Source organism: Protopterus annectens, chromosome 8.part1 (assembly GCF_019279795.1).
Source record: "Protopterus annectens isolate FY-2018-M chromosome 8.part1, PAN1.0, whole genome shotgun sequence".
Taxonomy (NCBI): domain Eukaryota; kingdom Metazoa; phylum Chordata; order Ceratodontiformes; family Protopteridae; genus Protopterus; species Protopterus annectens.
In genome coordinates, this window is record NC_056742.1 from 351,419,334 (window position 1) to 351,439,064 (window position 19,731).

Here is a 19,731-nt window from a genome sequence, read left to right on the forward strand (position 1 = left end):
ATGTAAATTATTCACATTGATTGCTTGCACAAGATTACTATGTGCTGTTGCAATAATACAGTCTCATAAGCCTCAAATGTTCTTTTACCTTTGGACAAATACTAAATATCAAATATTTTAACAGGGAAATAAAGTGGCTAATCTCCAATTTCTAATTTAATTCCCTGGTGTTAACTCCTTTCTTCCCTTTTATGAGGATGCAAATGTTGCAGTTTATTTTGCAAATGTTATGAAAGTTTATTGTTGAATACTTGTAAATACTGAGGACATTGCAATGAAGCTTCAGTGACCTGAACGTTATACAAGAAATGCATATTTTATTTTAGAGATGTTCTCTGTAATTGAGGTTCAATAATCCTCAGCTGCGTTTAATTTTGTTAGGTAAGTCAACTAGATACAAATACCTCTTTTTAATGGTTACCTAGTAACACTGTTTGGTTAAGCAACTTGCTTAGAGCCACACAAATTGAGACTCAAACTCAGGGTTATAGCATAGTGCTATTAAACAGTGCGTAGCCTTAACGCTCTGCATGAAACTGCCATACAAATTGCAACACAACTCAGAAACTGAAGAAGGTTATTTGATCTGAAACATTGAAGATATGCCCTATATAGTGATTAGTTTACATTAAAGATTACATATTTAATGAGTCATATTTGCATGTGTTTATTAAATGATGAATGGCTGTGCTCTAATTACATTTGCTGCTTATTCAGAAAGATATACAGATCATTCATTGTTTGCAATATAGTGGGTTAAGGCCATGAGCTGCAAATGACTTATATTTTTTATTCTGTATTCTTGGATCTGCTTTCCACATCTCCAGCTGTATGCTGTGACACCCTTGGAAGGGAATATTTATAGTTGGTGAGTCTTGCCCAAATAACAAAGGATAAATGAACACAAGTATTTATTATTTCACTGTATGGTTAGCACAGCTATTGTATGTACACTGTACTTTCTCCGGTATTTTGTGTAATTGTATTTTACTGTTAACAAGTAAATCAGTCCAAACAAACTCTTGGCAGGCGCAATCGAAACCAAAGGCTAGAGAAAACAAATTTTACAGAACATGAAACCGCATGCAATACTAGATGAAAGATTTCAGTTTATTAAATGGTGGTTAATAATTTAAAGTTCACTCATCTATATACATACTGAAGTCAAAAGCAATGACCTTTATAATAAAGTATAAGATTTGTTCATTTCTGGTGACTTAAATAAGTTGTAGATACTTTGCAACATAAAAATAAGCCATGACCAACCTAATGGGGGGGGGGGGGGATTTAATTAGAAAATCAGGTCACTTAAAGCAAGCTCAGAAAAGTATACTTTTATGTTATTCTCAAGTGAGCTGCAGAAATGTAATGACTGCAATTCGTATCACTACAAGTTAAATTATTATGCATGATCAAGAAATAAACTTTAAATATGAATACAAGGAATTCTTAACAATTACTCATGTTTCAAATATAACATCTCTAAGCTCTTGTCATAAGGGTATTTCATAAGCTAAGAAGTTAAACTTTTTACCTTCTACTTCAGACACCCAGAGTAAGAGAAGCAAACCAAGTAGTTTGATATTCTGGTACACAATCATACTGCTGTACAGTTCAGTCATTCTCCAGCTGTGCCTTTATGCAAACTGAAACTAAACGCTCATTCACCGATGAACGGGGGGGTTATGACTTAACTGCTTTCATTGCCAAAAAACACACTACTGGTAAAGCATCCTGGGTAATTGACTCTATTAGTTAGACTGTGTACACCTTAGCCAATGTCAGCCTAGTTGTCAGCTTCCATAACAGCTCAAGATTTGTTTTTTTTTTTGCAGTTGTAAAACATTTAATGCATTTCATCAGAATTCATAAGCCCTGTTCCATCTTCATTATTGAGTTTAACACAGAAGCTCATTTACTACTTTCATACTGTTTAATGTTTTTTTTAAGGAAGGGGCAAACCATACATGAAACCCTGACTGGAGAATGAAGGTGCTAATAATATACAGGTAATGCTCAATGAAAAATGGGTCTGTAGCATCACTGCAGCATATTAAGCTGCCACGCGGCTCGAACAGTCTGGAAGCAAATGGTTGCGATTATTTTTCTGCCTGTGTAGTTGGGGCTCACAACATCCCTAGGTGTGTGTTATTTACACACTAACACACACCCTACCCTGTTGGGCATTATTACTTGCTTAATTTATGATATTTTGTGTCTAGTGTGCCTGAAGTAGTTTGTTAAAGAAGGTGTTCAGTATGATCATGATAAGCAGCATTTTAAGAAAGGAAAGAGTGAGAAATGGCAGGGCAAGGGAATTTAATGGGAAAGGAAACCATACTGGCAAGTCAGATGAGGTTTTTAATAAGGCTTTACTAAATCTAGCAGAAACTAAAATAGCCAGTCATCATTTGTCAGGCTGAATAAACACATGTGCCTGAACCTGTAAAGTTAACCTACAAATGTGGTAAATAGTGAAATACCATCACTTAATATAATATAATAATCGGATTCTTTTGCTGCAGTCTTGTAAATCATACAAATCAATACACTTCAAACATAATATGCCACTCCTATAAGGAGTGAACATACAAAGATGAATAACGACTCTGTTGAATAGTAAAGTTTTATTTAGTACATGTTAAATACATCCTTTGGTATCAGATAAGTGAAGATCACCCTTTTAATGATTTCTAAGTTAGAAGTATACATTAAGCAAAAAATTTATGAAGAATTGGCATTTAAGTGCTGATTTTTTGGTGATGAGATTTTCTTCTACGACTAACTAGATAAATAGAAAGTAACATCAGAACTTAGTAAATGGTGACAAAAACATTTCTCACAACAATTAGCAAACCACAAAAACAAACCCTAACATTTTTGGAAAAGTATCTCGTCACTTCTCACTCCTGGGTTCACACAAAACCCATCACCATACACAGATAAAACACCAACCCAAATAGAATATGTGTTTAATAACCACTTCATCGATAGCATAGCTAAATTAGCTACAAACTCAACTTTTACCACAAACTCTAACTCCATAGATAATATCATTCCTCCCCTCTCTCAACCATCCAACAAAACCACCACTACATATTCCCTCCCTTACCAAAATACGTCCACATCTAAAATGCATTCTCCTCTCTTGTCTTTACAACCTGTATCTACTACATTAATACATAAACTTCTTCTCATACTAAAACCTTGTTCCCAATCCTCCAACAACCTCCCCTCAGAATATCTAAAAACTGCTGCTGAAGCCATTGCTTATTCTGTCAGCATTCTTATTAACCAATCTATCAGGGAATCCCAAGTCCCCAACCATTGGAAAAGATCTATTATAACCCCACTTCACAAAGGAGGAAAATCCAATGAAGTAACTATCAGCCTATTACTATCCTATCCCCTCTATCCAAACTGCTTGAAAAATGTATACACATACAACTACTGGACCACCTCATTGATAACAATCTTCTTACACCCACCCAACATGGCTTTAGACCAGGACACAGCATAACTGCTCTTATCTCTTTTATGGATATAGTTAACAAAGCTAGAAACTCTGGCCAAATAACCTTGGTAACACTACTAAATCTGTCAAAGGCCTTTGATATGATGTCACATGACAAACTTCTATAACAACTTTCTTCAAGAGGTTGTTCGCTACCCACCCAACAGTGGTTCACCAGCTACCTAACCAACAGACAGCAATATGTAAAATCACAATACCAGTCTAACAAAACTGGAGTCCCACACGGGTCCATTCTCGGACCACTCCTCTTAAATATTTTCATCAATAACTTGCATACTACCTCCCTTTAAAGCTCCATAATCCAATATTCTGATGATTCCACCATCATCTCCTCATCTACCAGCATACCTGACCTTCTGCAAATAACACAAGATGCGTTTACCTCAACTAAAACTTGGCTCAATGAAGCAAAATTACTACTCAACCCCAACAAGTCCAAACTCCTGCTTTTCACTTCTAAAACTTTCTCCTCTGAATTTAAAATATATTCACAGAACAACACAGAGACTGAAATTGTAGAAAATGCTAAGTTATTAGGTATCACTATAGACAATAAACATATTTAATCAACATATACAAAATGCCACTAAAAAACACATTTTAAACTAGGGACACTTTACTGACCCAAACATTTCATGGATCCTCTCACCAAAAGAACTCTAGCTAATACCTATTTGCTCCCCACTCTATTGTATGACTCCCCCATTTTCACCAAACTGCACATATCACTAAAAAATAAGCATCGGTCCTGTTATTACAAGATCGATAAATTTGCTACAGGCACATCTGACTGCTCTCACCACTGCAATGCTCGAAAGAACTTAACTGGTTAGAATTTCCCCAACATCTAGACTATCTACAATTATCTGTCAGATATTAAATAATATACAAACAAGAAAGCTGTCCTGCTTTAAAATCTATTCTACATACATTCCTACAAGAAATCTTTGTTCTGAAGGCAAACAACTACTGACAGTTCACAGACCCAATAACTGAGCCAGCCAGTGTCTATACTCCCATGCCATAGAAAAGATAAAGAACATCTCGCCAAAAAATATTATTACTATAGACAATCCCAATAATTTTAAGCTTACACTACAAAACTACTTTTTTAACACACATCTGCCCTTGCTCAAAAACCAACAAATAACCTGTCCTTCCCCCTTTTAACCTCTCTCACCCATCCTTCTTCCATTTCTATTTCTCACATCCATCCCCACTTGCCCTTTAACCCACTCAATCTCTTACTATTTCATTCATATTTCTCCTTTTTCCTTTCTCTCATCCTCTTTCCACACCACTGTCCTCCTATTTTTCTATCATACCTTACCTCTCATATTTCTTGTTACCTTATTCTCCTCAATCTCTTCTATCTCTCCATTGTCTAGTACTATAAATGTTCTCCCTAAGCCATTTACAAAGCTAGAATAATCTATCATGTCATATTTCCTTATCTCAACGTAACACTTTGATTATAGTCTTAAAATGTTAAAATGTTCTGCTTCCTATAAATATGTGTATTTTAGTTAAACTTTTATTAACAATTTCTACTGTAAACACTTTTGTTACAATTTATATTGTATTCAATGCACAAATTTTACTGTAATAACTTTTACTTTATGTTTACATATGTTTTCTTATTCTTTTGTTGCTGGAGCTTTTCTCCCTGAGCCTCAGATGAAAATGAGTTACTTAACCCAGTTGGACTTTCCTGGTCACCAAATGTCAATCAATCAACACAAAAGCAAGCGAGACCAAATCCTCAGTACTTTAAAAATCGTAAACGTATTTTTAATAAGAACGTTTTCGCTCCTACAAAAGCAAGAGCTTCATCAGACAATAGTAAAAGAACGCCTTTACACTTTTAAATAAAAACAGTCATGATGTCATTTCCTTAACTACGGTGGAAATGGAAAAAATGTTTACATTTTCAAAAAATGTTTCCTTGGTGATACTACATAGGCAAAGCTTCAAAAGTAGGTAGCCAGGGTTAATTTCACCAAGATACCACCGTACAAAAACCTCAATAAATTACTAATGAGGTAATACTAATTTAACCCAAAATTAAAATAACATCAAATACATTTACATTAATACTAACACTTATACTTTAGTTTTTCAAAAGACATAAGAAAACATGTAAAAAAGGAAAACCTTAAAACAAAGATAACTAAAAAAAGTAATAATCACTCCAATATTTTCACTATATACACATAGTTAGTGTTTCAAAACACTTATTCAAATAGGGCTAGATGTCATGTATTCAGAAACCAAACAATATAACCATATGTCGTGACACATTTTTATCCAAATTTAGAACAATTTTTAACTATCCTTCCCGTAAACAAATAGGACAACAGTCCTCTTATATGTTTTTGTCCCCTCCCCATAGACATTTCCTTTACTTTTAAAGTAATAATCTAACCTATTTCCTAAGGTAACTTCTGTATTTTAAAATCACAGAAATGTTACACATTTCGTTTAATCCAGGTGGGGAAAAAGCATTTAATAATAACTGCCATTCCAGTTCTTTTAATTCTAAAAGAAGTGTTTGAGGACCACCCCTAACCACAACTTTCACTACGTCAATCCCCATGAAGGAAAAACTGTGTCCGATGTTCTCTAGGACGTGTTTTGAAAGGGCATTGTCCGTTTTTTTGTTTTTAATGGCATAATTATGTTGGTAAACACGGTCTCGTAATCTCCGGTCCGTTTTACCAACATAAAAGCTCGGGCAGCAATTACAAAACGCTATGTAGACTATTGATTTAGAATCACAAAGAATCTTGTGTTTAATATGATATTTTTCACCTCTTATCATAAAGGAATTTCCTGTTTTTAACAGTCTACACCAATGACAGAAGCCACAAGCAAAAGTACCAGTTTGTCTAGATAAGTTTGGCAATAGATCCCCAGTTTGTAAAAATTCCTTCAAGTTTTTCCCTCTTTTAAACACAAACCAGGGACCTGAGCCCAAAATTCCAAGAAATTGGGTATTATTTGCAATAAATTCCCAATTTTTCTTTACAATACAACACATGCTATAAGCGTGTTTATTGTAGGTCAAAATAAATCTACTTTTAAAATCAGGAGAAAAAAGGCGATGAAGGCCTTGGTTGATGTTAATGGTTTCTCCTGATACATTCCCATTATTGGGAGTTTGTTCAAGATCCAATTCCAAGGTCGTATCATGATTACCACATAAGCTGTTTTTTAATAATGGTTTATAAAAACCGGAAATTCTCTTAAAAGAAATTTCTTCAATTAGATTATCAAGGAGGTCCAAGGGGTAGCCCCTATTTTGAAACATGTTTTTAAGGGTGATGCATTCTTCTTCAAAATCAGAGAGGGTGCTACACATACGTGTAGCTCTCACTAATTGGCCTTTAAAAATGGATTTCTTTTGTTTCCAAGGATGATTGCTAGTAAAATGAAGAAATGCATTGCAGTAAGTGTTTTTTCTGAAAATCTTAGAACGGTAACAATTATTTTCAACATCTTTAATCAATTTGACATCTAAATAATCAGTTTCACAAGTTGAATAGTGATAAGTGAATGTCAAAAAACTGCATGATTCATTCATATATTGCATTAAGTCATTTACCATATCAAAGTTTCCTTCAATAAGAACAAATGCATCATCTAAAAACCGAGTGTAAAATTTTGAACACTCCTTGAACAGAGGGTGTTCAAATAAACAGACCTTTTCCCAATAAGCAACTACGAGGTTCGCCACACTCCCACCACATGGCGAACCCATAGCAATACCCTTTTTCTGTAGGTAGTGTTGGTTGTTAAAAATGAAAAAGTTAGATGATAAAATAATTTCAAGGAGGGTAGTGACAACCTCAATTTCCTCTTTGGGTGCCCCCAGGTCAATCAACATCAGAGTGTAAAAGAGAATGTAAACATTTTTTCCATTTCCACCGTAGTTAAGGAAATGACATCATGACTGTTTTTATTTAAAAGTGTAAAGGCGTTCTTTTACTATTGTCTGATGAAGCTCTTGCTTTTGTAGGAGCGAAAACGTTCTTATTAAAAATACGTTTACGATTTTTAAAGTACTGAGGATTTGGTCTCGCTTGCTTTTGTGTTTTTCAAAGGTTCGTGCTTGTTGGTTGCAAATGTCAATCAATCAATCAATCAATCAATCAATCAATCAATCAATATGGAGTTAATAGCTTGTTACAACTGCAGAAGTTATTTGCATGGCAAATATAGGATGACATATTAGGGTGGCACAGTAGGTAGCCAGTAGTTGCTTCACAGCAAGAGGTTCCCTGGTTTGGTTCTTGGCTGGGGGGGGGGGGGCTTTCTTTGCTGAGTCTGCATGTCCTCCCGGTGCTCACATGGGTTTCCTCCAGATGTTGTGGTTTTGTCCCACATTCCAAAGATGTGCAATATAAATTGGCCCTAGGTGTGAGTGTATGTGCAAGTCTGTGGTGTGGAAGAACTACTGCAGCAGGGCTAACCACCTGGTGCTGTAAACCTTGACTCCAAATGATTGTCACTGTTGAAGTGATATCCTGATCCCCACGTGCAGAACTGGGAAAAAGGAGTTGTGGATGGATGGATTTTATGGCTATAGCTATTACTCCAATATCTGGGCAGACTGATAGGTGAATTAGTTTTCATCCTCTGCCATGATCCCATCTCATGAATGGAGAAACAACTTTCTTTATTCATTTTTCAGGAATGTTATCCTGACTTTTGCCTTTCACAATTTGTTAAGGAGGTTAATCAGTGATCTTACCAATTCTTCAGCCAATTAACTAAGAATTATGATGCTTGTCACATCCCGTTGCCTTGTCTACCTTTGGTCCTTTGAGTTCTTTCATGATCCTGTCTTATTTAAAGACTGAAGTCACCACCTTATCCCCATCCTTTCTTTTGTCTAGATGTCATGAGTAGAACGAGATTTTTGGAAATATATACTACCTTCCAGAATATAGCCTTCAAATTGTGAATGTTTCTGGTGAGCACTCATCCGTGCTAAAAACTGACAGTGTTAAAACACATGTAGCCAAGAAGATATTTTGCAAACAAAGCATCAGTTTAACAAAATCTATAATTTAATAAAAAATGATAAATATGCTAAACCTTATTTAAAGATATAAATTTTAATAGAATGTGCTTTTAATAAAGATGCAAATACAGTCAGAGAAATGTTTTACAGTTATGTGCCCTTTATATAGGCCCTTGAGGCCACCTAGAAATACAAGCTCCAGACATGTGGTTTCAGACATCCTATTGCCAGGTCCTTGTATTTAGTCTTTTTTTGAACTGTTTAATATCACATGCATCTCTGACTGCAAAAGTTATTTTGCTCCAGAGTCTTAGTAGCACCAGAGTTATGAACTGACCATAGTTTACAGTATTGTTTATAATTATTAAATATATCCACTAGCATTTCTTGCATTTCTGGAAGACTGGTTTAAGTCAAGTCCTAACATCATCATGATTGTTTCATCATTAAAAGCACAATAACCCATGTATAACTTACCCCTTGTTGAATACTGTACAATCCTAGTGATTTTACTCTGTCTTCATAATACTTACTTTGGCATCTAAAAGAAGCTGGGCAAACTTTCTCTGGACTCATTCAAGATCAGAAGCATAGCTAAGGTGGGGCGAGAGGGGCAATCACTCTGGGCACAAAGTGTTGGGAGGGTGCAATCCATCCATCATCCTAAATTTTTTGTCTCAGTTTAAGAGTTGTGTGTGTGTGTGGGGGGTGACTGTAACTAATAATCCAGTTGCTAGAATGTAGCAATTGGGTTATTACAGGGAAGTTTTTTTTTTCTTTAGTTGCGCTATCTTGGGTGGAGAGTCGGCTTGTGATATCAGCACAGGGCACTTATTCAGCCATCTACACTTCTGTTCAGGATTGATAACTTCTGAAATACATGTCCAAAAGTACATTATATTCTAATATAGGCCTTATTGTAGATTTTGAAGTTAATTGAGTAAGTCATGGTCCCTTGAGCACACAGATATATAATGAACAAGAAGTTGTGTTAAGGCTTTAGTTTTTACTGCAGTAGCATTTATTTTAAATAAAAGATTTTATCTGTATGATTGCCTCTAGGTTTTTTATAGTATCTACTGCCTCTATTATTTTACCTCCTATGCTGGTGTTACCTAGAATTTCATTCCTTCCAAAAAACATTCTGCGTATTCATTAACATTCTGTCAGTGTTGTGCCTAACCTAACATGATCAATTGTGTTAGTGCAACGAGCAGCATTGCTAATCAAATATGCAAGAAACGTAGGCACACAGCATGATGAGGAGCCTCACCTCAAGCACAGAGCACAAACTCGTGACCACATCATAGTAAGACACTGCATGTCCGTATGTATGTATGGGATGTAAACAAACCAGTGTTTATGACAATCGACAGAATCAGAAGTGAGTGCACATGCACTCTACATCAGGTAACTAAACCAAGAAATTATGAGCAAGGGAAAGCCTAGCAACAGACAAACAGGCAATGACCCATGTTGATGTACATTTCATTAGCTGAAATCATGGAAATGTTGAACTTTACTTGCAATGTGATTAGCATAAACAAACAGTCACTGGAATGTTCAGCATTAAAAAGTGTTGTAGGACAATTTGGTCATATAAGATATTTCACATTACACACTAGTACACCTCTCTACTTCTCAATGAAAGAATGCTGGACAAACAGACATATAGTGTGAGGACAAAGGTACAAAATTAAGGTCAAGTTGTAAATAGAGTCCTATACATTGTGAAAGTGGCTAGAATAACAGTTGTGGCAGCAGCATGCATTTGCTGAAGGGTATGTAGTCAGAAACACAAAAGGTCTGCCATGAGTGACAGCAAGCCTCAGGGATAAGCTAGACAATCACAAAAGTCATTGGGAACAGCATATAACTAAGATGCAAAAAGTGGACAAGTTATGAAACACAAGGACGGGTGAGAAGTATGTAGACTGGAGACGTGGGAAGTGTCAGTGAATCAGCAGAGTGATATAACAACATGTACTTACCTAACAACAAGGTAGTGTGAGCCGTGCACCCATAATATACAATAAAGGTGTGTTAGAAATGGAAGATGATTTGCTCTGGAGTGCATAAGTACAGAATTTCAGTCCACACACCAGTATATCCTCATTGTAATGATAAGGTTAGACAGCTCGGATGTTATAATGCAAGGGGCCATGAAAACAGAAATAGTGAAATGTTCCACATGTGCAAGATGATTGCAGTGAAAAAGAGCAAGTAACAGACCTCAAAAGAAATGATCCCAGATCTGCAATACAGCAAATTTTCACTTATACAAACACCTTAATAAGGTTAGATGGTGAAGCAGTCATGATGTAAGCCCTCCAGGGGCGGCTCGTGCTATAGGACTGCAGCCCTCCCACCTAAAAAAAACAAATAAAATTTAAACAGAGAAACACAAAAATGGTAAATTCCTGGAAGTGCTCAGACTGCTTTCTCAGCAGTCTAGATAGGGGGAAAGGCATCTCGGCCCCAAGATACCCAGCAGTCTGTGCAGTAGTGATGTCATGAAATGGAGGCACTCTGGACTGCAGCAGCAGCAGGCTGGACCAATCACAGATTTGGATTCAGGATGCTCATAGATTTGGGTTCAGGATGGACCAATTGCACAAGGGTCTGTTTGGAAATCTCAGCGGCAAGGGAGCAGCAGTTGCAGGCAAAGGAACTGTTGGATCAGAATTAAGCTTGGCGGCAAGGTAAGCAGGCAAAGGGACTTGTGTGTGTGTGTGTGTGTGTGTGTGTGTGAAATGCCCCAGTTGCTATATACTGGTGGCTAGACCAAACTCATGGTGGTGAGGTAGGGAATACCTCAGGCTTGAACCCTGTACCTTTTATGTATGTGTTAAGGGCCTGAATTCCCTACCCACCACCATTTGTAAAAAAATTTGCAGATTTTTGCCTCATATTTGATCTGTTCTGTTCCTCATAATATCTGTGGTTTCTAAATGTTTCAATGCTTGATATTTGATGGTGCAATGGTAGCATTGTTGCCTCACAGCTGCAGATTCTCAGGTATGATTTTTGGTTGGTGTGCCTTCTGTGTGGGGTCTGCATCTTCTCCCTGTGTTTGTGTGGGTTTGCTTTTGTGTCCTCCCATCTTACAAAGACATTTCTGCATTATTTCTTCCTGGGCCTCTGTTGAAATTTGTTTTTTTGTTCCAAGTCAGACTGTCCTGATTAACAAATGTTAAATAAAATTGACAGGCATTTGAATTTTCAGACTTCAAGTTTCTGAATGTTTAATTCCTTGCATATATTTGATGGTGCAGTGGTAGCAATGTTGCCTCACAGCTATAGGTTTTCTGGTTTGATTCTTGGCTGAGGTGCCTCCTGTGTGGAGTTTGCATCTCCTCCCTGTGTTTGTGTGGATTTGCTCTGGTGTCTTGCCATTTTACAAAGACATGTGTCTGCAGTATTTCTCTCTGGGCCTCTGCTGAAAATTGTTTTTGTTCTGTCAGAAGTAAAATTGATAGGCATTTGAATTTCAGACTTCATATTCTTCAGAAAATACATAGTAACACAACCTTTTATTCTAGCAATTTTCTAAGTTTATAAGATGAATATTTGAAATGTGTCCCTATTTTTGGGACTGTATTTCCCCATTATTGGCTTTGTCCAGGTTTTTTGTGCTAAGGTTAACAGCTATGGCAAGAACTGAATTCACTGAATATGTTTGAGGGCTGTATTCCCTCATTACTGGGTTTGTCCAGGTGTTTTGTGCTAAGAGGTTGACAGCTATGGTGAGAACTGAATTCATTAAATGCTAGCCATTAAAGTTTCAGTCTTCCTCTCTTTCACAAAGCAGCTGATTTGGCATAGTGGTATGTTGCTCTGACTGTTTTGCACAGGGACCTTGGCAGTAAAATGTATGGTGGTAACACAGCATTTTATTCTAGCAACTTTCCAAGATTATACAAGAAATGTTTAATGTGTCCCTTTTTTTGGGCTTTTGACCCCCCCCCCAATAAATTTTGGCTTTTTCCAGATTTCTTGTGCTGCGAAGTTGAGATGCAGTTGAGTATTGAGTAGATTTTACAAGGAGCTGAGAGCTGCAGGGGAAGAGAAGTTTAGTGCTGGTTATGCTAAGTCTGCTTGCATTGTTAATAGCACAACAGGTTGTGTACTTGCTTTTGATGCAGAAGGCTGTGGGTTCTACTCCCACAAGGGGTGGATTCTGCCGTACTGAAAAAGTTAAGATATTAACTATGAGCCTGTTATCAGTTTGCCATCCATTTCCTATTGCAATATTACTAGCTTATCATTTTTTTAATGTAATATAGGCAATTTATTCCTCAGGGGCAACAGCCACTTTATTTTTCGAGGAAACCATGAAATATAAAGGTGTTTGTTAGCAGCAACCTCTTCATTAGTTACAGATTTCTTTAATGTGGAATTATTTAGATGACTTTTACTTCTTCAGAGATTATACATATTTACTGATAATGGTGGACTGTAGAATTGTGCGTATTTACTGATAATGGTGGACTGTAGAATTGTGCATATTTACTGATAATGGTGGACTGTAGAAGTCTGAGTAGACTTTTATGATGGAAATGTTCTGAATTGGACAGTTTTGTCAGTATTGGTGCATGCATTTTGTTTCATTGTTTACTGGAAAAATGTTCAAAACAATAGGAAGGTGTATCAAAGAGCACATGTATGTTTCATGTGCAAGGGAACTATGATTTGAAAACAGCCCAGAATTAATCTTTATCTGCCACTGGCAAAATGTATTTTCTTTGAATGTGGGTTTCAATGCTGCTTCAATTAATGTGAGTTTCAAGGGCAGAAAAGTTTAATGCTAAGTCTGTTTTCATTGTGAGACCGCATTGCTTTGTTTTGCTGATGTATTAGTGTTTGTGCAATAAAATGCAAAATAAAACTTTCAAATGAAGTCCAAACCATCATAGAAGTAAAGCAGTATGCACATTAGTGTTTATGGTAAACGGAGTGAAATAGCCAAGTAATGGATCATTGGAATGGCTGCAGGGGGGGAGGCTCCATTCGACCATGATTTTGTGAGGGGGAAGGGCGGCAAACTTAAAGACAGCCCCAGCTGAGCTATACCTCCCAACTGTCCAGATTTTCAAAGAATGAATAGATTTTTTCTTCTTATTTTTGGTTTGTTCCTCATAAAATTTGTGGTTTTATGGCAAATCATTTAGGAATTAAGTCACTAAACAATGACACACTGAGTTTCAGACTTCATAACCTTCAGAAAAATGCATGCTAAAGTAAGACCTGTTCTATCAACTGTCTCAGTTTATACAAGAGCAATTTTTAGTACTGTTTATATGTTCCCCCAATATATTTGGCCTTGTCCAGATTTATTGCATTAACAGGTTGAGAGGTACATGCAAATAAATTGCTTTATAGAATTAGGCATAGACAAACCTCTCAATTGTCCCCGATTTTGGCTCAAAATGTTGCTCTTCCCCCTAATAATCCCTCCGCAAAATAGCAATTTTGGAAGAAAACATGGAAGGTTTACAATTAAGGAATAACTGTAATAATCAGAGTTATAGATTACTTTTATTTCAGAAATACATGTAGATTCTTTTATTTTTGTCAGCTTCCCAAGTTAACAGCACTAATATTAAAGTGTCCCTTCTTTGACAGGTTCCCAGCTGTATTGTGTGGCTATTTTATATTTTTCTGTCACATGTTTGGTCCATTTTTCATAAAATTGTGTTTTATTTTTTTGGCAAATTAGTGACAAATCATTAAAGACTGAAGTTAGAAAATAATGACAGACATTTGAGTTTCAGATTTCATACCCTTCAGAAAATTCATACTAATGCAAGACCTATTCTATTATCTTTCTAAGTTTATAAGAGCAATATTTAAAAATTGTCCTTATTTTTGGGCCTTTGTCCCACTTCTATGTATGGCTTTGTCCAGATTTCTTGCTCTGAGGTTGAGAGGTATGACAAATGTGTCAGGGTCATCATAGTCAGCCAAAGACATTTCAAATTGTGACATACTTGTTACACCCCACGCCCCCATGTAGTGACTCTGGATGTGTTGAAGCAAGGCAAGGAGTAGTTATGCAGTGTAAATGTGTAAAGTATCCCCCCCATCCAAGACAGACACAGGTACTACAGTGGCTTTTCATCTGCCCCTGATTTTGCAGAATGGTCTAGTTTCTGTCATATTTTTGTACTGTTGATTTATGCTTATTACTCAAAGTGCCTGTTGCTCTGTGTTTAAGTAACAATACTTTAATGACCATCAGATAAGCTTGTCTGAGATCGTAAGATGCAAGTAAGCTTTAATAAGCGTACTGTTAAAGAATTGCCAACATTGAAAGCCTTTCTGTTGTTGCCATGTAGAGAATACTTAACTAGATAATGTATAACCCTTGGGTATTGAAATGCATATGACAGTATTTGTAATAAAGGACAGGATTACATTATTTTAAGAAGCTCATTACACTTGTTGGAGACTTCCAGTCATCTCTGCAGGCTTTACCCGTAAACTAAACAGAATGCCAATCGTGTGGTCCATAACCTTTACAGTAATCCTATTTTAAGCAATGTATCTTGAGCTTGTTTCTTGTTTTCTTTTCATTTTTTACTTTGATCATATTTTCCCCATGGAACAAGTAGATAGTTGTCAGGCAGCAGGTCTTTTTTTTTTGGATAAGAAACATTTTTACAAGTGGGGGCATCACAGAGATTTCTACTTTCAGCGCGTTACTTGGTACTTTAATAAAGCTGAATATAAATTATAATTAGAACTGCAGTGCAAGAAGTGGTTTGAGTTGAGTGTTGCTTGTTTTTCTTATACTTGATTTTGACTGGCATTCCAGTAATGTATTTAAAAAGTAATTTATTTGTTCATGCCTCACAACCTTTTTGTTTCCATCTAGATATTAAGTAAGCTGTCATGCAGCCAATGCACTGAAACATTTTTATTCTTCTACACTTCATTTTGTCTTGATTGGACTCTCATAATGACAGTTTGGCACCCAGGGCAGCGTATTTAGTTAGTTTTTGTGGTTTTGAGCATAGCTCCTCCCCTTTCTAGTTGTCCACACCCCTTCCCATTGACCCCACTATCCCATTGTCTCCTACAGCCCCCCTTTGATTTGAAGTCATCAGCTGCCACTGAAGCCCTCCACAACCTATCACACATCCTTGTAGATATACATAGCCAATCATAGCACACAAGCCTCAAATGGACATCACTACAGTGGCTTGAGAATCCAGATAAATTATGTTAAAAACAATGCCAACATGTAACTGCATATTGAACACAATCCTGTAACACATGTGAGTACTAAAAGAAAAAAAAATATGGATGACAAAGAACCCTGTTTATTTCAATGACATATTTCAGAACAATGGAATATCAGGACATGCTACAGAAGGACTGGGAGCTAAGGTGGGTGGAGCAACACATTTCTTGTGTCTGGAACAGTTGCTATCAGAAAAACAAAATGTCCATACCTGTCACAAATCACACTTGGAGGAAGGTTATCAACTGTATGTATATGAATGAATATTGCCATGGTTAAAAGTGAGCACAGCCCTCCTTGTGAAAGGGTCATCTCCAAGTGCAATGTATAGGTTCATACATTCATAGGTGTGTACTAGGCTAATGACCCTGGAGCCTTTACAAGCCTAGCTCATAGGATTACCCTGGCATCATGCCACCTGACCTTAGTTCTTAGTGCCTCTGTCAAGTAGAGCCACTGGAGTGATCCCGGGGTGAATTTTCTATTTCTCATCCACTCATCAAGATTTCTCTTGAAGAGGGCCAGTGAGGTGCTCTGCTTGACATGTATTGGAAGTCTATTCCATAGCATGGGAAGTCTCTGGTTTATGAACCTGTCCCTCCAGCATGTTCTGTTGATTGTGGTAATGAGGTTGAGGTCTCTGGAGCATGTGGTGTGATTGAGATTTCTTTAGATGTACCATTTCTAACAGAGCTGGGTCAGACATGGCTTTGTAAGTCAAGCAGAGTTCGCCTCTAAGTAGGCGATATGAGACAGAGAATAGTTGGAGTTTTTTGAGCCTGTCCATATAGGACAAATGTTTAAGGCCTAGGATCCTCTTTGTGAGGTACTTTTGTGGCCTCTCCAGTTGTTGCAGGTGTCTAGTGAGGTACATGTCAAATGGGGCATTGTACTCAATGATTGGCCTAATGAGGGAAGAGTAGAGAGAGACAATGACCTCTTTCTTCTTTGATGCAAACCCCTTAGTAATGAGATGTGCCACATAGAAGGACTTTCTGACCACAGTGGCAATGTGGTGGTCAAAAGAGAGGTTGCTGTCAACCTGTTTTCCCAGATCTGTTATAACGCCTTCTGTGTTCAGTGGACTACCACTGATGTGGTAATTCATGGAAACTGGGTTTTTTCCAAAGGGGATGATGACAGGATGTCAACATCACTTGTGGAGTTAATAATAGCTCCCAACTTGTAATCGTCTGTGATTACAACACATCTTTGCAGTGAATCACTGTGGGTAGCAACAATTGTTTTATACACTGCTAAAGTGTATTGCAGATGGGATTGGACCCTCTGCATACCTAAATCATGATTGTATGACATGTATTGCACACTAATGACACAAAAATATTTGTACAACAGTTATGAGAAACTATACATTTGAAGGGTGTATGACAGCATTATGGGACACTGACAAAAAAAATGAATATTGTGCAACAGATAACAGTAATTGGTGGATCACAATATGCAGCATACCGAAAGACAATCTGAACATCACATCAGGGTTTTAGTGAACTCTAGAAGCTGTCATGGTTGACATGATTATTTGCCTACATATGTCTGTACCACTGTCTTTTTCCTCTGTGCATTGGTTCTAAGCTCCATAGCACTGCAGCCATCATAGCTATGTAACCAAAAGCCAATTATCAGCTATTTTTGCTATATAACAAGAAATTAGACTTACTATTCACCACTGTCAAGTTGAGATGGTCCTGTGTGCTCACACAACTGAAAACACAGAAAATGAACATTGTGAAACTTTGTATACTTACTAGAATGTGCAGTACGTATGGAATCAAAATACTCCACCCATCAAAACCCAATAAAATATCTTACACTACTTATCCAAGTCTTGTTCAGTACACCTATGCACTGCTGATGCCACTGAATATCTTGTAGCAGAATTGTCAGTAAACACATAGTTGAAGATTTAACTTAATTACGATGATGGAATGTAAGTGGCCTTCTTTAGAAGAGGATCAAAGTTTGTGTAAATGTTACCACTAACCAGAAATGTACACAGCCCATCTGTCGAGTAAGCCAGTCCTGCCTGTTACTAGTTGCTTCTGTACACACTCATACTAGGTGCATATGCTGCATTTGAACATCTGCCTGGCTTAGGCAACATTCTCTAGACCTGTGCACTAGCTGCTGACATAACAGAAGTCGTATCACAATTATCAGAAAGCACACAGTCAAAAGGAGCATGAGACATGTATGGATGAATAGGTAATGTGCTTTGTGAAACAAACACCAGCAATGCATAGATCTGAATGCACAACCTACTTTATTGATAATTCAGACATTCCATTAATAGTACATTAAACCAAGAAGCTTGTATAATTATAGTGTTCTGATATCACTGTGACTTTCTGTTGTGCAGTGGGGCAAAGCACATTCATGCAAGGGGCACCATATGAATCTATCCGTTACTTAAATATGGATAGCAGTGCTGCTTGATGCCAAATGTTGCATGACAGTAGGAGTAGTAATTTATGTAGCATTCAGAAGTCTTATGTCCATGTCTGTGAAGTGATACATATGTTACTTAACATGAACTGTCTTGGTAGGGCGTGATATATATGCATGTATGCAAGACTGATGCTAAATACACATCAGTGGAATGGAAGTCATAGACTAACTGATATGTTCCACAGCAATGATGTCACAGCTGAGGTCACAAAGGGACTTGTCTGACAAGTCACAGGAGAAGGAATTTTGCAAAATGGATATCACAAACGTGATGTTAGAGGGACTGAACAGGATGGTGTAGAGTGACAGCGACAGCTGTTATATACTGGAGTGCCACCCATGCATTTCTGATTGCTAGCCTCCAGATCATTGTATTATTGCCATTAAGTCTTGTGTTTATGGGTGCATCACTGGAAAATTGCTGTTACACGTATACACTGTACAGGATAATAATAAGACATGTATGCAAATGATGTTACTATTGCACTCAATACACACCAGTCTGCAAATATGTTTGTAATTGTACACTTTCAGTGGAACACACTGGGACACTGAGAAACAACATGTAAGAGAATCCCACATTCAGTTACATATAACAGTGCAGTAAGTGCATTAGGGGCGGCCACAGTGGTGTAGCGGTTAGTGTTGCCACCTCACAGCACGAGGTTCTCTCGTTTGATCCTCGGCTGGGGTGCCTTCTGTGTGGAGTCTGCATGTCCTCCCTGTGGTCCCGTGGGTTTCCTCCGGGTGCTCCGTTTCCTCCCACATCCCAAAGACATGCTGTAGGTTGATTGGACACTCTAAATTGACCCTAGGTGTGAGTGTGTGCATGTGTGTGCCTTCTGTGGAAGGTTGGGCACTGGGCTGGCAACAAGACACCATAAAACTTCACTGCCAATCATGAGCAGACAAGGTGATCCATTGTGATGACCCCTAACAGGGAAACACTGAAAGAAGAAAACGTGCAGTAAGTGCATTTGAATGGACTTCTCATATCATATATGCATTGTGGCAATAAAACTTATACACCTAACAGAAGCCACTGGAATTATTTTCTTTCAGTCAGAACTGCTTACTGAAGCACAAGCTTAGTTGTGAGACGATTGTAAAGTGTTAGTGCATGTGTAATTATTTTTTGAGTTTTTGGCGTTGGACGAAAACTAACAGTAGGCACTGTTGCTCAATGCCAAGCATCATGCAAGTACCGAGTGCAGAAATATAGATTACTGTATATAAGCAATTTATGGCCATGTATGTGGTTTGTGAATCCATTTTTGACCAGATTAAAGGTGTGAAATGGGGTAGATAGGACAGAGGTGAAAATGGGGAGCAAGCAAAGGGTAAAACACTAAGGGGAGTAATTAAGATATGAACAGGATGGGCATGAGAAAGGACCATATCAATCCATTTATTTGCAAGCTAAAAGTTCATATGTGTGAAGGATTTTAGAAATGTGGA

At 37.4% G+C, this 19,731-nt stretch overlaps 1 protein-coding gene and 1 long non-coding RNA gene across 3 annotated transcripts in view; one reads left to right on the top strand and one right to left on the bottom strand.

Moving 5' to 3' along the window:
• Nucleotides 1-1,664, bottom strand: part of LOC122810347 (fatty acyl-CoA hydrolase precursor, medium chain-like) — a 520,290-nt gene extending 518,626 nt beyond the window's left edge. Inside the window, exon 1 of the mRNA XM_044081928.1 lies at nt 1,535-1,664. Within this exon, the coding sequence (XP_043937863.1) occupies nt 1,535-1,622 (88 nt within the window). The 5' untranslated portion in view covers nt 1,623-1,664. The remainder of the gene's footprint in view (nt 1-1,534) is intronic.
• The window catches only part of LOC122810352, a 109,464-nt gene that overhangs the window by 1,087 nt on the left and 88,646 nt on the right, over nt 1-19,731 (top strand). The window contains exon 1 of one of the 2 annotated variants that reach the window (XR_006366086.1): nt 181-381. The exons of the other annotated variant lie outside the window; for it this stretch is intronic. This is a non-coding gene — a long non-coding RNA (uncharacterized LOC122810352). Of the gene's footprint in view, nt 1-180; nt 382-19,731 lie in introns of those variants that run through there. 2 annotated transcript variants of the gene reach the window in all.